This window comes from Oncorhynchus mykiss, chromosome 9, assembly GCF_013265735.2.
Source record: "Oncorhynchus mykiss isolate Arlee chromosome 9, USDA_OmykA_1.1, whole genome shotgun sequence".
NCBI lineage: Eukaryota > Metazoa > Chordata > Actinopteri > Salmoniformes > Salmonidae > Oncorhynchus > Oncorhynchus mykiss.
This window is the reverse complement of record NC_048573.1, coordinates 55,939,807-55,961,389: the sequence shown is the minus strand read 5'-3', so window position 1 is coordinate 55,961,389 and position 21,583 is coordinate 55,939,807. Positions and strand designations below refer to the sequence as shown.

Sequence of the window (21,583 nt, the reverse complement as noted above, 5' to 3'; positions counted from 1 at the left end):
GAATCTTAATTGTCTATATATGCACAATATATGTATAATACTAATCATTTCATATACAGTAAAACTGACAGGTGCATTAATGCCAATTTGTTCATGTATTCCACCCATTGGGTACCTTTCTATAACTATGTAAAAGTTGTGAAGCCTTTGTACTAATTGGAATAATTTCTAGTATTATTTAATGATGTGGTTATGTTTTAATAATATATTTTTGTAGCAATTCTAGGGTATGATGTGGCGGTGACATTAGAAGTATTTAAATTGTATTATTTGTATGGTTTTTTTGTATTTAGATTAGTATTTGGTCCTGATGAGGGAGAGGAGAGACATTGGAGTAACGTTACTTAGATCCAAGTCACATTCTGCAAAACAAGTGTGAGTTGTGAGAAACTCAAATGGATCAAGAGACGTGTTTGTGTATGTGGTACAGTGCTAAAACAAGTTAATAACTCCACAACCCTCAGTTGAGCTTTTAGCATCATTCTCCACTCTCTTCTGAGTGGTAGCTTGAGACCTCTGGTGGTCAGAATAATATGCCACTGATTTTCTGGTTGCCTTCCAATATGAATATGAATGACAGTGTTACTTTCTAATTGTGGGAAGTAGCATGAAGCAATAGGAGGAAGTCTGTTTTGCCCATATTCTGAGAGGGAAGTTTTTTATTTTTATGTACGAATGCCTAAGATTATAAAAAAATAGTCTAATAGTTGTTTTTTTCCCCATCCTGCATGTTTTGTATTTGAAAATTCCCTCAAGGTCAGTCAGTGTAACAAAGCAGTGATTCCGTTCTCAATAATATCAGCGCCCCAATTTTCTTGCTGATATTTGCTTTTTGGCATGGCCTTGGCTGTCAGTGTGATGGGGAATGAAAAGTACATCCCCAGTTGGAAGGATGCAGTTATGTTGACTGTGACTAAGTGTGTCTAAAAATCAACCCTCACCCCCTCCTTAGAACCCTGTTAGTACCTCTCTGTTCACAGCAGGGTGCCCACTCTGCCCCCAGCCAGCTCCCTCCTCACTGCCTGTCAAGTTACACTTCTGCTGCATCCCTTATCTTGCTTGGGTTACCATGATGTATGGGACTGGGACACCCGGCACCGCCCTACATGGGCTGCTTTCTCTTCGTCATCAGAATGACTTTGCAAAAATATTATCAATGTTGTGGAAGGAGTGAGTGCATGCATTGTAACTGAACTGATTGTTATTTTGCTCTATACCTTGTGGATTATTTGCACTTAAGTGTGGTATGTTCACTAGAAATTGCACTTGCTTAATGTGAATCACTTACCGAGGATTATCCCTGATATTTTCCTGATACTAATGTTGTGGGAGGCCCTCTGACAGTATTATGTAACACTTGCTTAGAAGTCATCACATCATTGAATAAGACTAAACTTGGTTCTGTGAACCAAATTAGTATGTGAAATGTTTCAAAGTGATAAACTATTGAACCAACTTTGTCATTATTTGTGTGCTATCTATATTCAGTGTAGGGTGGTGGGTGACTATTTACTCAGTATGGTTGTATTATGCATTTATTGGCCAGTGAGCAGGTTTAAAGTTAGACACATGCACACACAAGCTCATCTTACGAGACTTTACTGGTCTTCATCTAACAAGAGAAGATAACTCATTAACAAATGTGTCCTTTTATTTATTGAAATATGGCCCAAAATGATTGACCTGAGGTCTAATAAAATGGTTTAACTGAAACAACATTTTCCCAGGAAGTACTAGAAGTGACCAGTTTTGGATACTTCCATGCTTCACCAACATCTCAAATAAAATGTATTTTAGAACATTGGCACAAACCTTGATGCTGTGGTCATTTTATTATTGACCATTAGTATATCCAAGAAATGCCCTCAAATATAACAAAGGTTGACTTTGGAGTTCCTGACAACAGTATACTGCACTTGCCTTCATGGCCAAACCAATGGACATTGGAATAGAGAATGAACATGAAAGTGGTGTGTAAGATGCCACCATCTGAAAGGTGAATACATCACCGCTTGGATCTACCTATAATCAGCAGGGCATGAGTGGCTCAGTGAAAGAGGATGTTCTTGTGCTTGGTGTTGGGGATCTGCTCTCTGCTCTTTAGCCTCCTGACAGCCTCCCTCATGTGCTTGGGCTGCAGGGGAGGTGTGTCCCCCCACTTCTCACACACATCCAGAGCTGCAGGACCAAACAGAGAAGCATGTCAGAGTAGTCAAAATGCTTCAAAGCCTTCGTTGGTGAAGATACAAGACAAACGATCCAGATCTCATATCTGGCCAACTAGTCAATATTAACTCAGTGGTGTCCCTCACTGACCTTCCTCCACTATTTCTCCAGCGAAGACCTTGGAAATACCAGACATGGCGATAACCACATTTTGAGAGACTGAGGATCCTGTAATGGACTGTATCAGCTGTATCAACCAGGTAAAGAAAAGCATATATTGAAATACAATATTAAAATGGAACTGATTCTGATTAAATATAATTACATATGTCCCTAAAGGTCTTACCCTCTTGATGGCAGCTTTGGGGAAAGCAGAGCGTCTATACATCTCATAGCGGTTAAGCTGCTCCTCAGAGAAGGATGAGACCAAAACCCTGGACAACACCAGAGGGAAAAATATGTATGAATGCTTGCAACAAATAATTGTCATAGTGCAGTTACCAAACAAACACAAATGACAGTATCATAATCTTACTGCATCTTCTGTATCTCATCCTCGTCAACCTTTTGCCTCTTCTCCTTTTTCTTCTCAGGCTCCACTTTTAGTTTTTTGGAAGCTGGTTGATCTGAGGTTCCCTCATCCTCATCATCTCCAGCAACAGAGTCCTTCAGCAGGTCATGCAAAGTAAACAAAGGATTGTAGATATATACTACTATATCTTGAATGTGGTTGTAGGGACAATGTTTCAATATAGTTATTCTAACAAGCCACTTACCTGTTTGTGTTCGCGTTTGAGTGATTGTGAGGAGGAATCTTTTGATTCGGTGTCTGCATCCGAGGTCACAGGCACTTCTTCAGTGTCTTCGGTTTTAGGGCTTTCTCTAGCAGCCAATGAATTCTCAGAGTTGGATTCAGTCTTTATCCTAGCTGGGTCTGCCATAACTCATTCGAAATCTTACCACACCAATATAATGTATAATTATGCAACAGTCAAAACGGAAATGTTTGACTCGAGAAACATCAACAAGTTAGCTAACTGCTAGCAAACAACTTCACAGCCAAATACGCTCACTTACTATCCTCGTGACATACTATCCTCTTGGAATTCTGCGTACCACGTTTATTGATCAAAAAAATAAAACCGTTACTTTAGCAAAATATTAGCTAAAGCCCGAAAGATAAATGTTTTGAAGCATCATCAAAAAAACAACATGGAGAACATTCAGGCCGGAAGCTGCTGCTGAAATCAACTTCCGGCTTAAACCCTCTATTGTCCTTTATTGGGAGAGCATTGACAACAATTATATATATGTGGCGGTGACATTAGAAGTATTTAATTATAATATATATATTATAATTCTGTCCTTTCTTTGTCATTTGAGAAAAAATGCACATATTCCGTTATATTTGGTCCAGTGCTTTATGTACAGTGGCGTATTTCCATTAAACTAGTCATACTTGTACAGTGTTTGTTTAAATGGGAAAGAAAATACTAGGCTCTTTTTTAGATGATCAGTGCTCTAACTAAATGTAATTTGGTAATCGACGTTTTAAACTATATTTATATGTCAATAGCCTCGATAATTAACTTTACAATACATTTAACTCTCTGGAACCCATAAGGATATTTTTTGTTTTATGATTGCTCCTTCAGCGTCTCTCCAAAAAAATGTCAGGAGAAAGAGAGACTTAGCGTTGGACATGTAACCGAAAGGTTGGGTCCGAATACCTGAGCTGACAAGGTGAAACATCTGTTGCTGTGCCCTTGAGTAAGGCACTTAACCCTACTTTTCTCCAGGGGTGCTGACCTAATATGGCTGACCATGTAAAATAGCACATTTCCCTGCACCTGTCCAGTGTATGTGAAAATAAAACATATTTCTTTACCTTTATTATTGCACCCCTATGGGATGGCAGCTCAGCCCAGTCCAAGCTCATCTCTGTCCTGACCACCCAATGGTGGAACCAGCATCCCCTAAAGCTAGGACAGCAAAGTCTCTGTCCATCTTTTGAATGCACCTGAAACCCTACCTCTTCAAAGAGTATCTTAAATAATCCCCCTCCTCACCTTGAACCACCCCTCCCTTTCTAGCGCTGACTTTATTGATAGTCACTTTATTGAGGAGGTGTTTTATTTATTTAACCTTTAGACTAGGCAAGTCAGTTAAGAACAAATTCTAATTTACATTGACGGCCTACGCCGACCAAACCCTAACCCGTGTACTTATTATGCCTGTCATATGTGGTTGTCTCAACTAGCTATCTTAAAATGGATGCACTAACTGTAAATCGCTCTGGATAAGAGTGTCTGCTAAATGACAAAAAATGTAAATGTAATGACCATGTACTGTGCACTTCAGCACTTATATATGTTGTACATTGAAAAATGTTCTGGATGAATTTTGTGCTTTTATAGTTGCAGGAATATGATTAATATGTTCTTTGACATTGGTAGTAGAATATAATGGAATACAATAATCACCAACTAAATACAATAATGCAAGATTATGAACAAACTGATTGATCGACGTCGTCAGATAGGGGCAGTTTTGAGGAAGTGACGCGCGCTTGAGACAGGGCGAAGGAAGTTTCATTTGGCTCTGTGGTGCTTAACTAAAGTTTTCCCCGGAGTCACAGTGGGGGATTAGACATTCTGTGAAATTGTAACGCTGGAGAGACTGATCCAGCGGTGGAGGGAACCATCGTTTTCTTCGGCGTTGAAAGAACAAGTACGTCTGTGAGATTAGTAGAGGACCGCAAAGGATTTTTTCTCCCGCTTTCCAACCCCCTCTTTCCCAAATCCTCCGACCCCCTTCTCGATCCGAGATGGGGAAGGAGCAGGAACTCCTAGAGGCGGCGCGCACAGGAAATCTTGCCGCCGTAGAAAAGCTTCTCTCTGGGAAACGACAATCGACTGGAAGTGGAAGTGGATCATCGGGGACTGGTGGAAGCAGCAATAGCAGTGGTCATAATGCTTCGCACCCGCTTTCCAGCCTTCTCAGGTAGGGGAGAGCAGCGGATGAATGGAAGGCAGAGCGAGATGGTTCCGACCTAGAACGGTCGGTGGTCATAAAGTGTGTTGTAAACGGCAAAGCCACATTCAGTAAACAACCCCCCTGATCAATAATTTTATTGTATTTTGCAATCACAGCAGTAGATATTCATTTGCTAATTTGCATCCATGCAGTGGACCCTTACATACTTACCATGTTTAATAATAACACATTAACGTTGCATGCGCAATGGAGTGCCTCTTTGTTAGATTATCGTCAGTGCAAAATACATAAATAAAATGCCACATGCAGCAGAAACCTAATTACATACGCAAGATATTCATATCATAATGTTACCAGTATGTCGTATTGCAAACTCTAGTCCTCCATTTAATCGTAGCTAACTAGTCAATGGTTTTGGTTTGTCTATACATTTTGGACCGTTGTCATTGAGAAATTGTCTACAAACGCCCAAACAATTTATTTTTATCATATTGATGCCATACTCATTCATTCTCATATGCCAAGATTAATTTGGTTCACATAAACCGCGATAAACGCAATGAAACACGAGCTGTCAGTGAAATGGAACATTCTTCCCCTGGCATTGTTGTTCCATGCCCTCCCGGAGCTAGTCTCTACTAGCAAGTGGGTGGAATGCAGTGTGTCGGCGGCCTGGGCAGTTGCATGCTGTTTTTTACTTGATCATGCAGGGAAAAATATTGGTTTATTTTAACCACAGTCCATCTTGCTCAGGGTTCTTTGTGCTAATAGGATTACATAGGCATAGATGAAGTGAGTGCACTTGAATGCCCACTGAGTGGTGACAATGTCAGAAGTAATAATGTTGGTGGCACCTCTACAGCCCTTTCAGGGAAAGGTTGAAGAGAAAGGGAAACATTGAAAACACAATGACCTAGACCTAGGCTACCTCAAGCCCTATGAGACTGTCAGTGCCAATTCCACTGGGCTTGGAGTCATTCATTGCCCTGGGACCTGTGGTGCCCTATTGTCTACTCAGTAACATACTCCGAGGGGCTTTAAACCTGCCATGTTAATGGTCCTTTGCTACTTGGCAAGCTAGCAAAGGGCTGTTGGGTTGGTAAAGCACCTCCTGACCTTAACCTCTTACAGAAAATGCACAAGGACCAACTGCCCACCCCTACACAGTAATGTTTAACATGGAAGATTGGAGGTAACATGGTCATAACATGGAACTTCCTCTTAAATTCTCAAAAGGTTTTATGCCATGATATTCCTTCCATCTCATGTCTTTGGCTAAGAAACCGTGTTAACCACAGATAGGGCTTTAATTTGTTATTTTTCATTCTAGGACCAATTAAACCGATGACAATCAGAATGCTGACAACATACAGGTGCGCAGCAGCCCTGTCAATCAACCTCCAGTGGGGAGAACAAGTGTTTGATACACTGCCGATTTTCCTACTTACAAAGCATGTAGAGGTCTGTAATTTTTATCATAGGTACACTTCATCTGTGAGAGACGGAATCTAAAACAAAATTCCAGAAAAATCACATTGTATGATTTAAGTAATTAATTAGCATTTTATTGCATGACATAAGTATTTGATACATCAGAAAAGCAGAACTTAATATTTGGTACAGAAACCTTTGTTTGCAATTACAGACATCATACGTTTCCTGTAGTTCTTGACCAGGTTTGCACACACTGCAGCAGGGATTTTGGCCCACTCCTCCATACAGACCTTCTCCAGATCCTTCAGCTTTCGGGGCTGTCGCTGGGCAATACAGACCTTCAGCTCCCTCCAAAGAATTTCTATTGGGTTCAGGTCTGGAGACTGGCTAGGCCACTCCAGGACCTTGAGATGCTTCTTATGGAGCCACTCCTTAGTTGCCCTGGCTGTGTGTTTTGTGTCGTTGTCATGCTGGAAGACTCAGCCACGACCCATCTTCAATGCTCTTACTGAGGGAAGGAGGTTGTTGGCCAAGATGTTGCGATACATGGTCCCATCCATCCTCCCCTCAATACGGTGCAGTCGTCCTGTCCCATTTGCAGAAAAGCATCCCCAAAGAATGATGTTTCCAGGTTGGAGTCTGTTTGATTGAGTGTGTGGACAGGTGTCTTTTATACAGGTAGTGAGTTCAAACAGGTGCAGTTAATACAGGTAATGAGTGGAGAACAGGAGGGCTTCTTAAAGAAAAACTAACAGGTCTGTGAGAGCTGGAATTCTTACTGGTTGGTAGGTGATCAAATACATATGTCATGCAATAAAATTCAATTTAATTACTTAAAAATTATACAACGTGATTTTTGTTTTAGATTCCGTCTCTCACAGTGTACCTATGATCAAAATGACAGACCTCTACATGCTTTGTAAGTAGGAAACACTGCCGATTTTGCAGGTTATCAAATACTCTCCCCACTGTATAAGCCTCATCAGGGTGCCTACGTCTCGTGGCTGAGACAAGTGTTTGCTAAAATCCCCAAGGTTATGCATCGCTGTGCTACTCATGCCAGGCTGTACACTACACTGACTGTACTCTAGCTAATTACATTAAACCTTCTTAATCGGAAATTCAGGGATGTCATGATTCAGTCAAGGCTGCCTCCATCCCTGCCTCTCTGTTACTGATCTGTGGGCGGGCATGGACTGAAGAGCCCATTGTATCATCTGGTCTGGCTCGCTTAATCAATGGCTGCCAACCTTCCTCTTGGAAATGATTGGCTAGCACTTGTTGGATATAAATAAAAACGATGGTCTAACCATTGACTGTTAAGCTTCACTACTGCAGCCTAATATCACTCAATTCTCTGAAAGGCTGTGGGCCCTTCAGCCTTTAAAATATACCATTAGCATTGCCTCTAAGTATATGTGAGCTATACAGATTTATTGACATGTTTACCACAGAGAGGCTCAGGGGTAGTGTTTGCTGTTGTATGTGACATTTAATTTAGCACATGTATTGAAAATGTCAATACGTTTAGGGGCATGAATGTGAATTACCATTCGTTTGACAACACTGTTCATAAGGTTTTAAATGTTATCAAACTCAACCGTTTATAATTTCCAGTGATTAAGACATGGATGTCTCATGGTATGGGGAGGTATGCAAAATTGGTCAACTTTGAACACCTTTGAACACTAAAAAATACACTTTCTGACCACTTCTTCCATGGGCAAACATGTATGGAAAGTTTTGTTTAAATCAAAATGGATTCTGTCATAAAGTGATTAAATTCAAATGGATTTACCCTAAAGATGGTTGGTTGGTCTGTGTAGTGTGCAGCTTGCTCAACTTATTTTCATGATGGAAAAGCACTAACCTATAGGCCTAGGCTCAAGTCTCTGCATATTCTACTTTCATGTTGCACTTCTTCCCACCAGCTACTGGAACACTGACATCTGTTTATAGCACAGGCACAGCATAGGTAGTTGCTCTTCTTTGCATAACGCATGCAACAGTTTTTTTTATTCCCACATTTACTATCATCATTGGCGAAGGTGTGTTGTGTTTGTGCTGAATGTTTTGCAGTTCTTTCTTTGGAATGGAACACGTGTTGAGACTTGTTGCTTTTGTAACCAGGCAGGAGCACAGCTTCACTCTGCAGATTGTCTACTTTTCCTGAATGCCTGAATGGAAAACTCAATTGGACAGACACAAGCCCATCATGTTCAGAAGCCCCACATGTGCTTTGTATTACTCTGAAACAGAAAGATAATTTAATGGAATGGAATGGGACTGGCACTGGATGGCATTCCCCGCAGCTATCATGGTAGGAGACAGGCAGCCCAAAGTGTCAACATTACCTGCTCCCTGCTCGGCATCAATAACAACCTTTCAGACTGAACAGCAGCAGAGTGGTGCATGATAAGGCTTCCTGATCACCAGGGTTGGATTCAATGACATTTCACTGTCAATTCCAGAATAACCATGTGCTATTCAGTTCACAAGTTGAATATCAATGCACTTCCTGAATTGAAATCCATTTCAATATAGTTGACCACCACTGTTTTTTGACTACCACTGTGCTCGTCCTCTACAATAAACACGTGATTGGCCCTAGGCCAATGGAGGTGCTTTAATCCAGAGGTTTAAGACTAACTAAAGATGCAGAAGTGGTGAAACAAATGACTGAATCTGAATGTCATACATTAACTGCAAGCTATGCCTTTACAAATAGTGTACTGTACATTTACTGAAACATAATGCCAGGATCTCACTTGGGCTCCATGACCCGTCTCGATCCTGCAGGTCCACAGGAAGAACTCCTCTCCGGAACTTCCTGTACCAGGTTGTCCAAACAGCCCCAGCTGCTGTGGCTGGGCCAGGGCTGGGGTAAGTTGAGTCCATAGCAGGCCAGGGAGAGCAAGAGAGAGCCTGGCCTTCCCACTTACGGGAAATTAACAGAGGAATGCATGGAGGAGCACTAACTGAACTGACACTCACCAAGCTTTGTCAGATGAAGGGCTGTGTATTGTCTCTTAAATTAACAGCAAGCTCCTTTATCCCATTGACACAACATCTAGAACAGCCATTTTTTAAATATTTTTATGAGTCCTCAAGGACCAGTCTGGGCATTTTCTAGGCTCAATGTCCAAGTGAAGAAAGAGCTGTCAGCTGTAGAAAATACATTTTTAAATGCATTCTCTTTTCTCCAAATGGGCTCTTTTTTAAATTTAATTTTGAATTTTTTTATATATATTTTTTAATAGTACTATAGGTAGAGATGTAACGATTCACCGATACGCATCAGTCCCCGGTTCAAATGCAAATGCAAGGTCTGAGGGACCCCAAACCTATCCAAATGTATCACGCATCGGTCAGAAAAAGTTTTTAAAAAATTGTCCATTAAAATAACATGAAATTGATCAGAAATACAGTGCAGACATTGTTAATGTTGTAAATGACTATTGTAAATGGAAACATTTTTTTAAATATAATATCTAATATCTAGGCGTACAGAGGCCCATTATCAGCAACCATCACTTCTGTGTTCCAATGGCATGTTGTTAGCTTATCCAAGTTGATAATTTTAAAAGGTTAATTGATCATTAGAAAACTATTTTGCAATTATGTTTGCACAGCTGAAAACTGTTCTGATTTAAAGAAGCAATAAAACTGGCTTTTAGACTTGTTGAGTATCTGGAACATCAGCATTTGTGGGTTCGATTACAGGCTGAAAATGGCCAGAAACAAAGCAAACTCATCAGTCTATACTTGTTCTGAGAAATGAAGGCTATTCCATGCGAGGAATTGCCAAGAAACTGAAGATCTCATACAACGCTGTGTACTACTCCCTTCACAGAACAGCTCAAACCCTTTCGAACCAGAATAGAAAGAGGAGTGAGAGGCCCTGATGCACAACTGAGCAAGAGGACAAGTACATGTAGTATCTAGTTTGAGAAACAGACGCCTCACAAGTCCTCAACTGGCAGCTTCATTAAGAAGTACCCGCAAAATACCAGTCTCAACGTCAACAGTGAAGAGGCGACTCCGGGATGCTGGCCTTCTAAGCAGAATTGCTTGGAATCTCAGACTAGCCAATACAAATAAAGGATTAAGATGGGCAAAAGAACACAGAAACTGGACATAGGAACTCTGCATCTGCTCCTCCCCTCCGGCGTACGATGTAGCCAGAATACTAACCACTGGTCCTGGCATTCATCATTACGCACACCTGGCACTCCTCATTACGCCCACCTGTTAATCATTTATGATTCACACCTGGACTTCATTACCATCATCATTTCCTCCCCTTTATGTCACTCTCTTATGTTCACTCACCAGTTGGTATTATTTTTGTGTACTGGTGTGTAGCCACATGGAATTGTCTCCTTCCTGGTTTTGTTGTTTTATTAAATGTTCACCTGCTTCCCGACTCACAGCTCCATTATTACACGAGTTCACGTGGAAGGATTTCTTTGAACAACAAAATAAATGGAATGTTGAATGATCCCCAATGATCCATCGCATCTCCCAAATAAGTTTTCAACATACATCTGTAAAGTCTAGAAACTAAAGCTTTGGTTGTCTTCCTCTCAGGCTTCCATGTCTTCTCCCAGGACCTCAATGTCCACCTCTTGAACATCAGACTCTGAGGCTTCATATTGACTGTTACTTTCCAACCTTGTTGAGGATGGCTTGTTGTCAGGCTCAAAAAGCCTAATTTGCCTGGATGGCCACCAATTTTTCAACCCTTGTATTGGTCAGCCTGTTGCATGCTTTGGTGTGTGTTCCCAAACAGGGACCAGTTGCGATCTGAAGCGACGAATGTTGTTGGGATTTGGAGGATGGAGGCAACAGGGGAAAGAGCCTCAGACCTACAAAGTCATTTCCACCAGGTGGCTGATGCAATATGGCAGTTGTGCCAACATGTCTAATTTCCATCACAAAGCCCTTGTTTGGAAGTGTACTTCACCAGACTGCCAAGAACCTTGTCTCGCCACCGTGGCCTGGATGAGGGCAAGGTAGTGATGACACCATAGGCCTTGTGGATCTCTGCACCAGACAGGATGCTCTTGCCAGCATACTTGGTGTATGGGCTTCAGGCAGACGTCGTCACATATTTTGATGTATTTCAGAACTGCAGTTTCTCCTTGGAGCAACAGTGAAGTGGGCAGGGGAGTACATGTTTCTTCTCTAACATCTGCAAGCAGTCTGAACATCAGACAGAATGGCATTGTCTCCCTCAATCCATGCATTGGCTACTGCTATAGGTTTCAGGAGTTTCAGGCTGCTTATCACTCTTCCCCCAAAATACATCATCCAGGAGGATCCTCTTGATGGGGCTTTCCGTATCGGCAGACAGTAATATGGCCATTTCTTGGAGAGACTCCTTCCCCTCCAGGAGACTGTCAAACATGATGACAACACCATCCCAATGGATGTTGCTGGGCATCTTCAATGTGGTGCTCTTATTCTTCTCACTTTTCTTGGTGAGGTAGATTGCTGCTATAACTTGATGACCCTTCACATACCTAACCATTTCCTTGGCTCTCTTGTCACCAGTTTAAATACCAAGGTCATTGATGACTGCCTTCAGCTCATCTGCAATGTAGAGACTGGTGTGTCTGTTGTCCCTTGTGTCTGTGCTCTTGTAAAATACTGGTTGAAGGGTGGAGATGATGTAGTTAATTATTCCTTGCCCACAAATATTCAACCACCCATCAGAGATGATTGCAATAGTCTGCTTTCTCTATGATTTGCTTGACCTTCACTTGAACTCTGTTGAACTCTGCATCCAGCAAATTAGTAGATAAAGCATATCTGGTTGGAGGGGTGTATGCTGGGCGAAGAACATTCAGAAATCTCTTCCAATACACATTGCCTGTGACCATCAGAGGTGAACCAGTTGCATACTGTACACAGCTCGAGCAAGAGTAATTTCTCTAACTACGTTCCAAAAAAACTTCTGATTCCAGGAGGACAATGAGCTGTTGCTATTGATAAGGTGTCTGATTCACCATTTACACCTCAAATAGAAGTAGAGGGACTTTTGTCAGAGGTTGCTTGTTGTGAGCGCTGAGGGAACTTTATGTACTTGGCCAGATGATTTTGCATCTTTGTTGCATTCTTCACATATGATTTGGCACAGTATTTGCAAATGTACATAGCTTTTCCTTCAGCATTAGCTGCAGTGAAATGTCTCCACATCAGATAGTGCTCGTGGCATTTTCCTGTAAAGATTAGAACAAAATGAGTAAAAAAAAAACATATACAGATAAATATTTAAGCAGTTAGATTAAACAATTCCTTTGTAAGATAAATGTTTTAAAATGAAACATGTATGAAACAGGTGAATTAACACTCATTTAGCAGGCTCAAGCAAGCTAAAACGCACATGGTAGCAAAAACTAACTAGCAGAAATTGTTAAAAAGTTAGAAATGATTTAAACACACTGCTGTAGGCTACTATATTTACTAGTTTACAAAAAATCATGTATGTCATATAAAATATATTCACCCCACCCAGTATTGTAATCAACCTATCAGAAAGCATTTAGTCCCTGGCTCAGCCAGTGTAGTTGTGTGGGCCCAATAGAATTAGCTATACGTGTGATGGAAGAATGCACTGTGCATGCAGAGGTTTGCATTTCCATTGAATTGGGAATAGTTTAACCAAAATATGCCACTAGACCTAGAATTGCCTTGTGTATCCCACTAAAGTGGTTCACTGTTAGAAGCTAATTTAAGTAAAATTCCCCAAATTCCCGGACTTAACTTTCCCATGTAAAATTTCCCAAATAATTCAGGAAATTTCTTGGAAAGTTTACTGACCCTTATTTTAGCAACCGACCCTTATTTTACCAGATCTTCCTTTAGCTGGTGGAGGTCTATATTTAATCCCTTATAATTTCTGCCAACTTTATGAACGAGGTGAAATCTCTTAAAATTCCTATTGTCAGACTGCTCTACTTTGTTAAGCAATTCAAAACTAACTTGTTGATTTGTTGTGTGGCAGATTCAAAGCCATATTAACTCATTGCAGAATATATCCATACTTTGATGACAATGCATCTTGTCACCCGTCAAACACCTGAACTCCCAACAGTTACATTGATTTAACAAAATCAAAATAGTAAACGATGCAAAGATATTTCTATTATATACAGTGGGGAGAACAAGTATTTGATCCACTGCCGATTTTGCAGGTTTTCCTACTTACAAAGCATTAGAGGTCTTCAAATTTGATCATAGGTACACTTCAACTGTGAGAGACGGAATCTAAAACAAAAATTCAGAAAATCACGTTGTATGATTTTTAAGTAATTAATTTGCATTTTACGTTCGCGTTAGTTGCCCTGGCTGTGTGTTTCGGGTCATTGTCATGCTGGAAGACCCAGCCACGACCCATCTTCAATGCTCTTACTGAGGGAAGGAGGTTGTTGGCCAAGATCTCGCGATACATGGCCCCACCCATCCTCCCCTCAATACGGTGCAGTCGTCCTGCCCCCTTTGCAGAAAAGCATCCCCAAAAAAATGATGTTTCCACCTCCATGCTTCACGGTTGGGATGGTATTCTTGAGGTTGTACTCATCCTTCTTCTTCCTCCAAACACGGCGAGTGGAGTTTAGACCAAAAAGCTCTATTTTTGTCTCATCAGACCACATGACCTTCTCCCATTCCTCCTCTGGATCATCCAGATGGTCATTGGCAAACTTCAGACGGGCCTGGACATGCGCTGGCTTGAGCAGGGCGACCTTGCGTGCGCTGCAGGATTTAATTCCATGACGGCGTAGTGTGTTACTAATGGTTTTCTTTGAGACTGTGGTCCCAGATCTCTTCAGGTCATCGACCAGGTCCTGCCGTGTAGTTCTGGGCTGATCCCTCACCTTCCTCATGATCATTGATGCCCCACGAGGTGAGATCTTGCATGGAGCCCCAGACCGAGGGTGATTGACCTTCATCTTGAAGATTTTCATCTTCATCTTCCATTTTCTAATAATTGCGCCAACAGTTGTTGCCTTCTCACCAAGCTGCTTGCCTATGTTAAGGGAATTATTTTATAAACACTTAAGTAATTGAAGCCAGCATTTTCTATTGTTCTATTGGTTTTCAAATCAACTTTCTTTCATTATTCAGCAGGCAAAGACATAATCCTAGTCATATTAGCTACCAATGCTAGTTGTTGCATCTTTAGAGCTTCCCTCTTTCAACATTTCGAATGGATATTTACATCTGTCACATGAAACTGCTCACATGGGCCGTGCGCTTTTTAGAATGGTGTGTTCCCGCTAATTGCATTTTGTAACGTTCGCGTGTAGCCGACTGCCATGTGCGCATTGCTGCGCTTATAATGTGAAGAAATAATAATACTTTATCAACATTAAGCTTAACGTTCTGATCTATTGCATTATTATTGCATTGCTTATTTTTTGATGTTCAATAGTATGAATTTTGTATCTATCGTCCCAGAACTGTCCCAGAGTCTGTTTGAAAGGTCTCAATTGTGTTTGATCCGCTCTCGCTCCCTCTGAAACTGGTGATTTGTTTCTGTCCCATTCTGTGTTGGCTCCTGTAGGCTAATGATTGGTTAGACTGGGGGTGGTCAGGATACAACGAACGAGGCAAACTAGAATTATGACGTAGAAGCATGTAGCTAGCTAGTGCTAGTTAATTTGTTTGTTCTCACTCTACTTGTCATGACTCCCTGCTGCAGCACACTCTCTACACCGATGACCGTGCTCAATTCTCACATTCACAGATGAGGGTTGGATTAAGTTGTTCAAGTAGGCCAACTAAAATAAGTAAGCAAGGCATTTAGCCTCTTTTAGTCACCATTAGTAACGTTTTAGGAAGTTTGAGTTAAGTCCTTGCCCTGAGTGACTCAGAATTAGCTTAAATCTGCATAAAAACTGCATTTGAAAGAAAAAAAGTAGGCTAAACAGAAATTGCAGAGTGCAGACATCAGATGAACCCTAACCCGTAACCACAGAGGAAGGGACTGGGAGGAGAGAGAGGTGTGTGTGTGTGTGTGTGCGAGCCAGGGTCAGGTTACTCAGCTGTGGAGGTCTCTTCTGCTCAAATCAGAGTGGTGATCACAATAAGCCTTACGCTGTAATTGTGAAAGCCATAACCTCTCAAATGTTCTTGCAGGGTTTCTGGATGGTCTCTGCGTAGTTTGGACTACCCTTGAGCTGTTATCTCTCGTCAGGAATTTGCCCTTTTAGCAGTGTTTGGGAAGCTACTCTAACTTGCTAGCTAACACCTTGAGACAAAATAGCCAATGCCTTGTTAGCACATGTTAGCTTAGGCTACATTTGTTGTTCAATAACAACAAATGTGGTTGCGGTGTGATCAATGATACACGTATGTAAACTGATATGCTTGCCTATTATCTTTCATTCAGCATGAATGGCTTGTCCACTTTGTGCAATTGAGTGTTCATATCTGTATTTGGGAGAGAGGCAGTGAATCAGAGAGAAGGATGTCATGATGAGTAATCACTCAGTCATGTCAGCCACTCAGGTGAGCATGGTGTCTCCACATACCATAGAGCTCTCTGTCACTCTGAATGCCCAGCATCTGTGTGTCTGTGGTTTAATGTTAACAACATGACACTACCCACCCAGGCATGTGGTGAAGCAGGAAGAGAATGCTCATGAAATGGTAGTTTAATAGAGTGCCTGGCACCTAGGTATTTGTGGAATAGCTGCTGCCTGTCTGTCTCCAGTAGCTAAGAGCCAAGTTATGAGTTTGGCAAATAGCATGCAGCAAGTGTCACGCTCAGGGAATGGAAGGATGTCCTCTGTACGGTCTTTCGATGTTGTCGTTCCACCCAGGAGAGCGAAGTGGTAGCTGGGAAATCTAACACCTGTGTTGGCATTCTTGGAGTATTTGAGTTAGGGGTGACACTGACAGTGTGAATGCCAGGCCATGTACGGTTTACGACCAACATGTTTGTCTTGTCAGAGAAAGCACTAGGCTAATAGATGCTGCTGACAGCCCTCCTTTATGCATGATGAATTCCACAGTTGTGTGGAGGGTAGGGGTGGGGGGAAGACAGATACTTCTGTGAAGAGGCCTCTCTTGGCCCTGTCATGTACAGTGGCGCATTCTCTTTGCTGTGACCATGACAATTGCTGCCGCTACACATCTCTAAATAGGTTGTTTCACTGCAGAACTGTGATTGCGATTGCTGTTCATCTTTCAAAAAGCAATAGACTGTATGTAAGAAAAAGGCTAATTTAAGTCATTGCCTTAAATGATCATCATTGTGGACTGGGAGCCTAAACAGAATATAACTTGTCCATAATTGGGTTATCAAATTTGATTTTGCAATTTGGGTGGGGGATTTTGGGGTAGTTTCCAGAAAAAATGCCTTTCCACAAAATGTTTAAATTCCATTGTTATTTTCTCAGCCCAAAATGAGAAGGCAGAAATAGAAACTAATCTTGACAGGAAAACTACAGCGCATTAGTTCCAAATAAGAACATGGATCTCGACAGAAACCAGTGTTATTTATAGGCTCCCACTGCATTTACTGTGTTAAAACAAACAGAAAAGGCCTCCGCCTCTCCATGATTGGCCTGGTGTTTCACAAGAGAAACAGACTAGAGGTCGACCGATTATGATTCTTCAAATACCGATACCGATTTATTGGAGGACCAAAAAAGCCGATACCGATTAATCGGCTGATTTTTTTTTTAAAGTTTATTTTTATTTGTAATAATGACAATTACAACAATACTGAATGAACACTTATTTTAACTTAATTAAATACATCAATAAAATCAATTTAGCCTCAAGTAAATAATGAAACATGTTCAATTTGTTTTAAATAATGCAAAAACAAAGTGTTGGAGAAGAAAGTAAAAGTGCAATATGTGCTATGTAAGAAAGCCAACATTTCAGTTCCTTGCTCAGAACATATATGAAAGCTGGTTGTTCCTTTTAACATGAGTCTTCAATATTCCCAGGTAAGAAGTTTTAGGTTGTAGGAATTCTAGGACTATTTCCCTCTATACCATTTGTATTTCATTAACCTTTGACTATTGGATGTTCTTATAGGCACATTAGTATTGCCAGTGTAACAGTATAGCTTCCGTCCCTCTTCTCGCTCCTCCCTGGGCTCAAACCAGGAACACAACAACAACAGCCACCATCGAAGCAGCATTACTCATGCAGAGCAAGGGGAACAACTACTAGAAGGCTCAGAGCGAGTGACGTTTGAAATGCTATTAGCGCGCGCTAACTAGCTAGCCATTTCACTTCGGTTACACCAGCCTCATCTCGGGAGTTGATAGGCTTGAAGTCATAAACAGCGCAATGCTTGACGCACAACGAAGAGCTGCTGGCAAAACGCACGAAAGTGCTGTTTGAATTAATGTTTACGCTCCTGCTTTTGCCTACCACCGCTCATTCAGATACTTAGATACTTGTATGCTCAGTCAGATTATATGCAACGCAGGACACGCTAGATAATATCTAGTAATATCATAAACCATGTGTAGTTAACTAGTGATGCTAGCTAGCAACTTACCTTGGCTTACTGCATTTGCGTAACAGGCAGTCTCCTTGTGGAGTGCAACGAGAGAGAGGCAGGTCGTTATTGCGTTGGACTAGTTAACTGTAAGGTTGCAAGATTGGATCACCCGAACTGACAAGGTGAAAATCTGTTGTTCTGCCACTGAACAAGGCAGTTAACCCACTGTTCCTAGGCCGTCATTGAAAATAAGAATGTGTTCTTAACTGACTTGCCTAGTTAAATAATGGTATAATTATATATTTTTTTAAATCGGCAAAATCGGCGTCCAAAAATACCGATTTCCGATTGTTATGAAAACTTGAAATCGGCCCTAATTAATCGGCCATTCCGATTAATCGGTCGACCTCTAAAACAGACACCTCTAATCAACCCTTTCCAATGTGTTTGTTTGTATGACTCTTATTTCACCCCTTACAGCCTCAACAGCACTGGAGGACAAATGTGCGTGTCCCTAATATGAAATACAGTGACGTGTGCATAATTATTTGAAAATGTGTGTTTGTAACTAGGTCCAGAGACGTACAGTAACAGTTTCATCCAGGCATGTGTCCCAGCCCAGGCGACAGGTAGCCTAGTGGTTAGAGTATTGGAACAGTAACCGAAAGGGTGCTGGATCGAATCCCAGAGCTGACTAGATACAAATCTGTCATTTTGCACCTGAACAAGGCAGTTAACCCACTGTTCCCCGGTAGGCCATCATTGTAAATAAAAATTTGTTCTTAACTGACTTGCCAAGTTAAATAAAAAAATAACGAAAAAGCTCCTGCCCCAGATATTGGGCACACACTGGTTGTTTCAAATAAATGACGTTCAACCAACGTTGAATTAATTATCAATTCAACGTTGGTTGAACGTCATTTATTTGAAACAACCAGTGTCTGTGCCCAGTGGGTATGGTCTCCCTGGACTTCCCTGGCTGGTGTCTCTCCGTCTCCCTCCCTGCTGCTCTCAGCACTCTCCTGCCCACCTGCTGGGACTGCGGCAAGACTTCTGAAAGCACCATCCCCTACTCTCAGACTTCAAACATGTTTTACTTGGAGTCAGAAGAGAAAAATGTATTTCCTCAATAATAAGCCACCAATTATCCCCAGCTCGTTTTAACTTCTGCTTTGCTTTCACTTTCCTGCCTTTGCTAGCCCAGTCTTATTTATTTAGTCTGAGGAAGTATTTTTTTTTAAATTAATACATGTCAGCGCTAAAATGGTTGTCTTGAACAAACCAGCCTAATCTGTATTCTCCAGAGTCTATTTGCACTTCCCACCATCATGTTGAGGTTTCTTCAGTGTATTCTGGATGTTGGTATGATGACTAATGGTTGACATTTATTTTTTATTAGACACTTCCTTTCCCTAGCCTGATCTGTTGAGATAAAGTAATTGCCCCACCCCCACCTCTCTTTACGTACAACATACGTCTGATATGGTGTCTGTGGCCAACATCCAGCAGCGTCGGGAGGAAACGCAGAGATACGAGATGAAGGCTTGGGTCCTGTGAGATTACTGTCGGCTGATACATAGGGTTTCCGTTCCATCGCTGATTCATCATTCAGGACCGGAGGTGTTGCTCTCACATTGCAGCTCTTTATAAAGATATTACATTTTCTCTATACTCAGCCAAAGCATTAGTTGGCAAAATAACTTAGACCTTGCCGAACTAGAAAATATACAAGTTCTTGAGCTATTTCCAGATGGGAGAAGTGGGTCATCGGCATCACTGGGAATTGCTGCTGCCTTGTCCGTCCAGTTGGATTGTAGCTGAAACTAAACAGCAGCTCACTATTTCAAACAAAATGTTGATAGAGGTTATACAGTGCCTTCAGAAAGTATTCACACTCCTTGACTTTTTCAAAATGTTGTTTTTACAGCCGGAATAAAAAATTTATTAAATTGAGATTTTGAGTCACTGGCCTACACACAGTACCCCATAATGTCAAAGAGGATTCATGTTTTTAGAAATGTTTACAAGTTAATACAAAATTAAAAGCTCAATTGTCTTGAGTCAATAAGTATTCAACCCCTTTGTTATAGCAAGCCTAAATAAGTTCAGGAGTAAAAGTATGCTTAACCAATCACATAATGTGTTGCATGGATAACAAAGAAAAACACTGTCAACCTTTGCCTTGATGTCAACTGAGTAGGTGTCAACTTTTGACTGGTTCTGTAGTTACTCCACAATACTAACCTAATAGACAATGTGAAAAGAAGGAATCCTGTACATAATAAAAGTATTCTAAAACATGCATCCTGTTTGCAACAAGGCACTAAAGTAATACTGCAAAAAATGTGGCAAAGAAATTAACTTTATGTCCTGAATACAAAATGCTATGTTTGGGGCAAATCCAACACAACCCAACACATCACTGAGTACCACTCCTCATATTTTCAAGCATGGTAGTGGCTGCATCGTGCTATGGGTATGCTTTTCATCGGCATGGACTAGGTAGTTATTTAGGATAAAAATAAACTGAACCGAGCGAAGCACAAGCAAATTCCTAGAGGAAAACCTGCTTTCCACCAGACACTTGGAGACACATGCACCTTTCACGAGGTCAATAACCTAAAGCACAAGGCCTAATACACAAATACACTGGAGTTACTTACCAAGACGACATTGAATGTTCCTGAGTGGCCTAGTTCGTTTTTTTCTTAAATCCGCTTGAAAATCTTTAGTAAGACTTGAAAATGACTGTCTAGCTATGATCAATAACAAACTTGACATAGCTTAGAGAATTTTTATAAAGAATAATGGGCAAATATTTTACCATCCAGGTGTGCAAAGCTCTTAGAGTATTACCCAGAAAGACTTACACCTGTAATTGCTGCCAAAAGTGATTCTAACATGATTCATACACAGGGGTGTAAAGACTTGTGTAAATGAGGTATTTCATTTTCAAAAATGTCTAAAAACATGTTTTCACTGTCATTATGGGGTATTTTTTGTAGATGGGTAAGGGGAACAAATAATATTTTAATACACTTTGAATTCAGCCTGTAACACGCATTCGGAACAAGTCAAGGGATATGAATACTTTCTGAAGGCACTGTAGCTTGGATTGTAAGATTGTCAGGGATGTGTAGTTACTGCTGTGGCATCTGGTGGGAAATCAGTGTGGGAAATGCCAGCCTGTCTGAGGGACATGCTGAAAGAAAGAGTGACATTTCATTCATGATTTTACACCTCACCTCTTTCAAAGTTTGTTTTTTCCTTCCTTTTTGGTACCAGCATTTCTTTGTAAAAGGATGTGGTTTTTTCTGGTTTTCCTTTGGCCCATTAACATGCTCTGCTATCAGAGCGGCGTGTGGTGTAAGCGGTTTATCCTTGCCTTCTGCTGCATCACAGATGATGTGTGAAACAGACGCTCACTGAGAGCTGTTCACGTGCAATAAAGACTCAATCGTGATGCCCAGACACACAGGCTGAACTGTTGCAAAGTATTCTGAGTTATTAACT

The 21,583-nt window shown here is 41.1% G+C and overlaps 2 protein-coding genes across 8 annotated transcripts in view; one reads left to right on the top strand and one right to left on the bottom strand.

Moving 5' to 3' along the window:
• Nucleotides 1-1,519: 1,519 nt before the first annotated feature.
• taf11 (TAF11 RNA polymerase II, TATA box binding protein (TBP)-associated factor) lies at nt 1,520-3,429 on the bottom strand. Of its 2 annotated transcripts, XM_021616309.2 has the most exons (5): nt 2,943-3,426; nt 2,702-2,832; nt 2,513-2,600; nt 2,317-2,413; nt 1,520-2,178 (listed from the first exon to the last, which is right to left on the bottom strand). In XM_021616309.2, exons 1-5 carry the CDS (start codon nt 3,105-3,107, stop codon nt 2,048-2,050), a joined length of 612 nt encoding a protein of 203 aa, XP_021471984.1. In that variant the 5' UTR covers nt 3,108-3,426; the 3' UTR covers nt 1,520-2,047. The 2 variants fall into 2 exon arrangements, with proteins under 2 accessions (XP_021471984.1, XP_021471983.2); XM_021616308.2 differs by having other exon boundaries at nt 2,317-2,600; nt 2,943-3,429.
• Nucleotides 3,430-4,726: 1,297 nt separating this feature from the next.
• LOC110531211 (ankyrin repeat and SAM domain-containing protein 1A) overlaps nt 4,727-21,583 on the top strand; it is a 107,057-nt gene continuing 90,200 nt past the window's right edge. For all 6 annotated transcript variants that reach the window (XM_036988374.1, XM_036988376.1, XM_036988372.1 and 3 more), the window contains exon 1: nt 4,727-5,169. In XM_036988374.1, coding sequence (XP_036844269.1) covers nt 4,994-5,169 — 176 coding nt within the window. In that variant the 5' untranslated portion in view covers nt 4,727-4,993. The remainder of the gene's footprint in view (nt 5,170-21,583) is intronic.

Bases quoted from the DNA above. Each gene is read 5' to 3' on its own strand.
- taf11 (XM_021616308.2), bottom strand. From the start codon at position 3,107: ATGGCAGACCCAGCTAGGATAAAGACTGAATCCAACTCTGAGAATTCA. The intron at 2,833-2,942 runs GTAAGTGGCTTG...GACCTGCTGAAG, and splicing joins TCAAACGCGAACACAAACAG to GACTCTGTTGCTGGAGATGA. The intron at 2,179-2,316 runs GTCAGTGAGGGA...TTGGTCCTGCAG, and splicing joins TGGAGAAATAGTGGAGGAAG to CTCTGGATGTGTGTGAGAAG.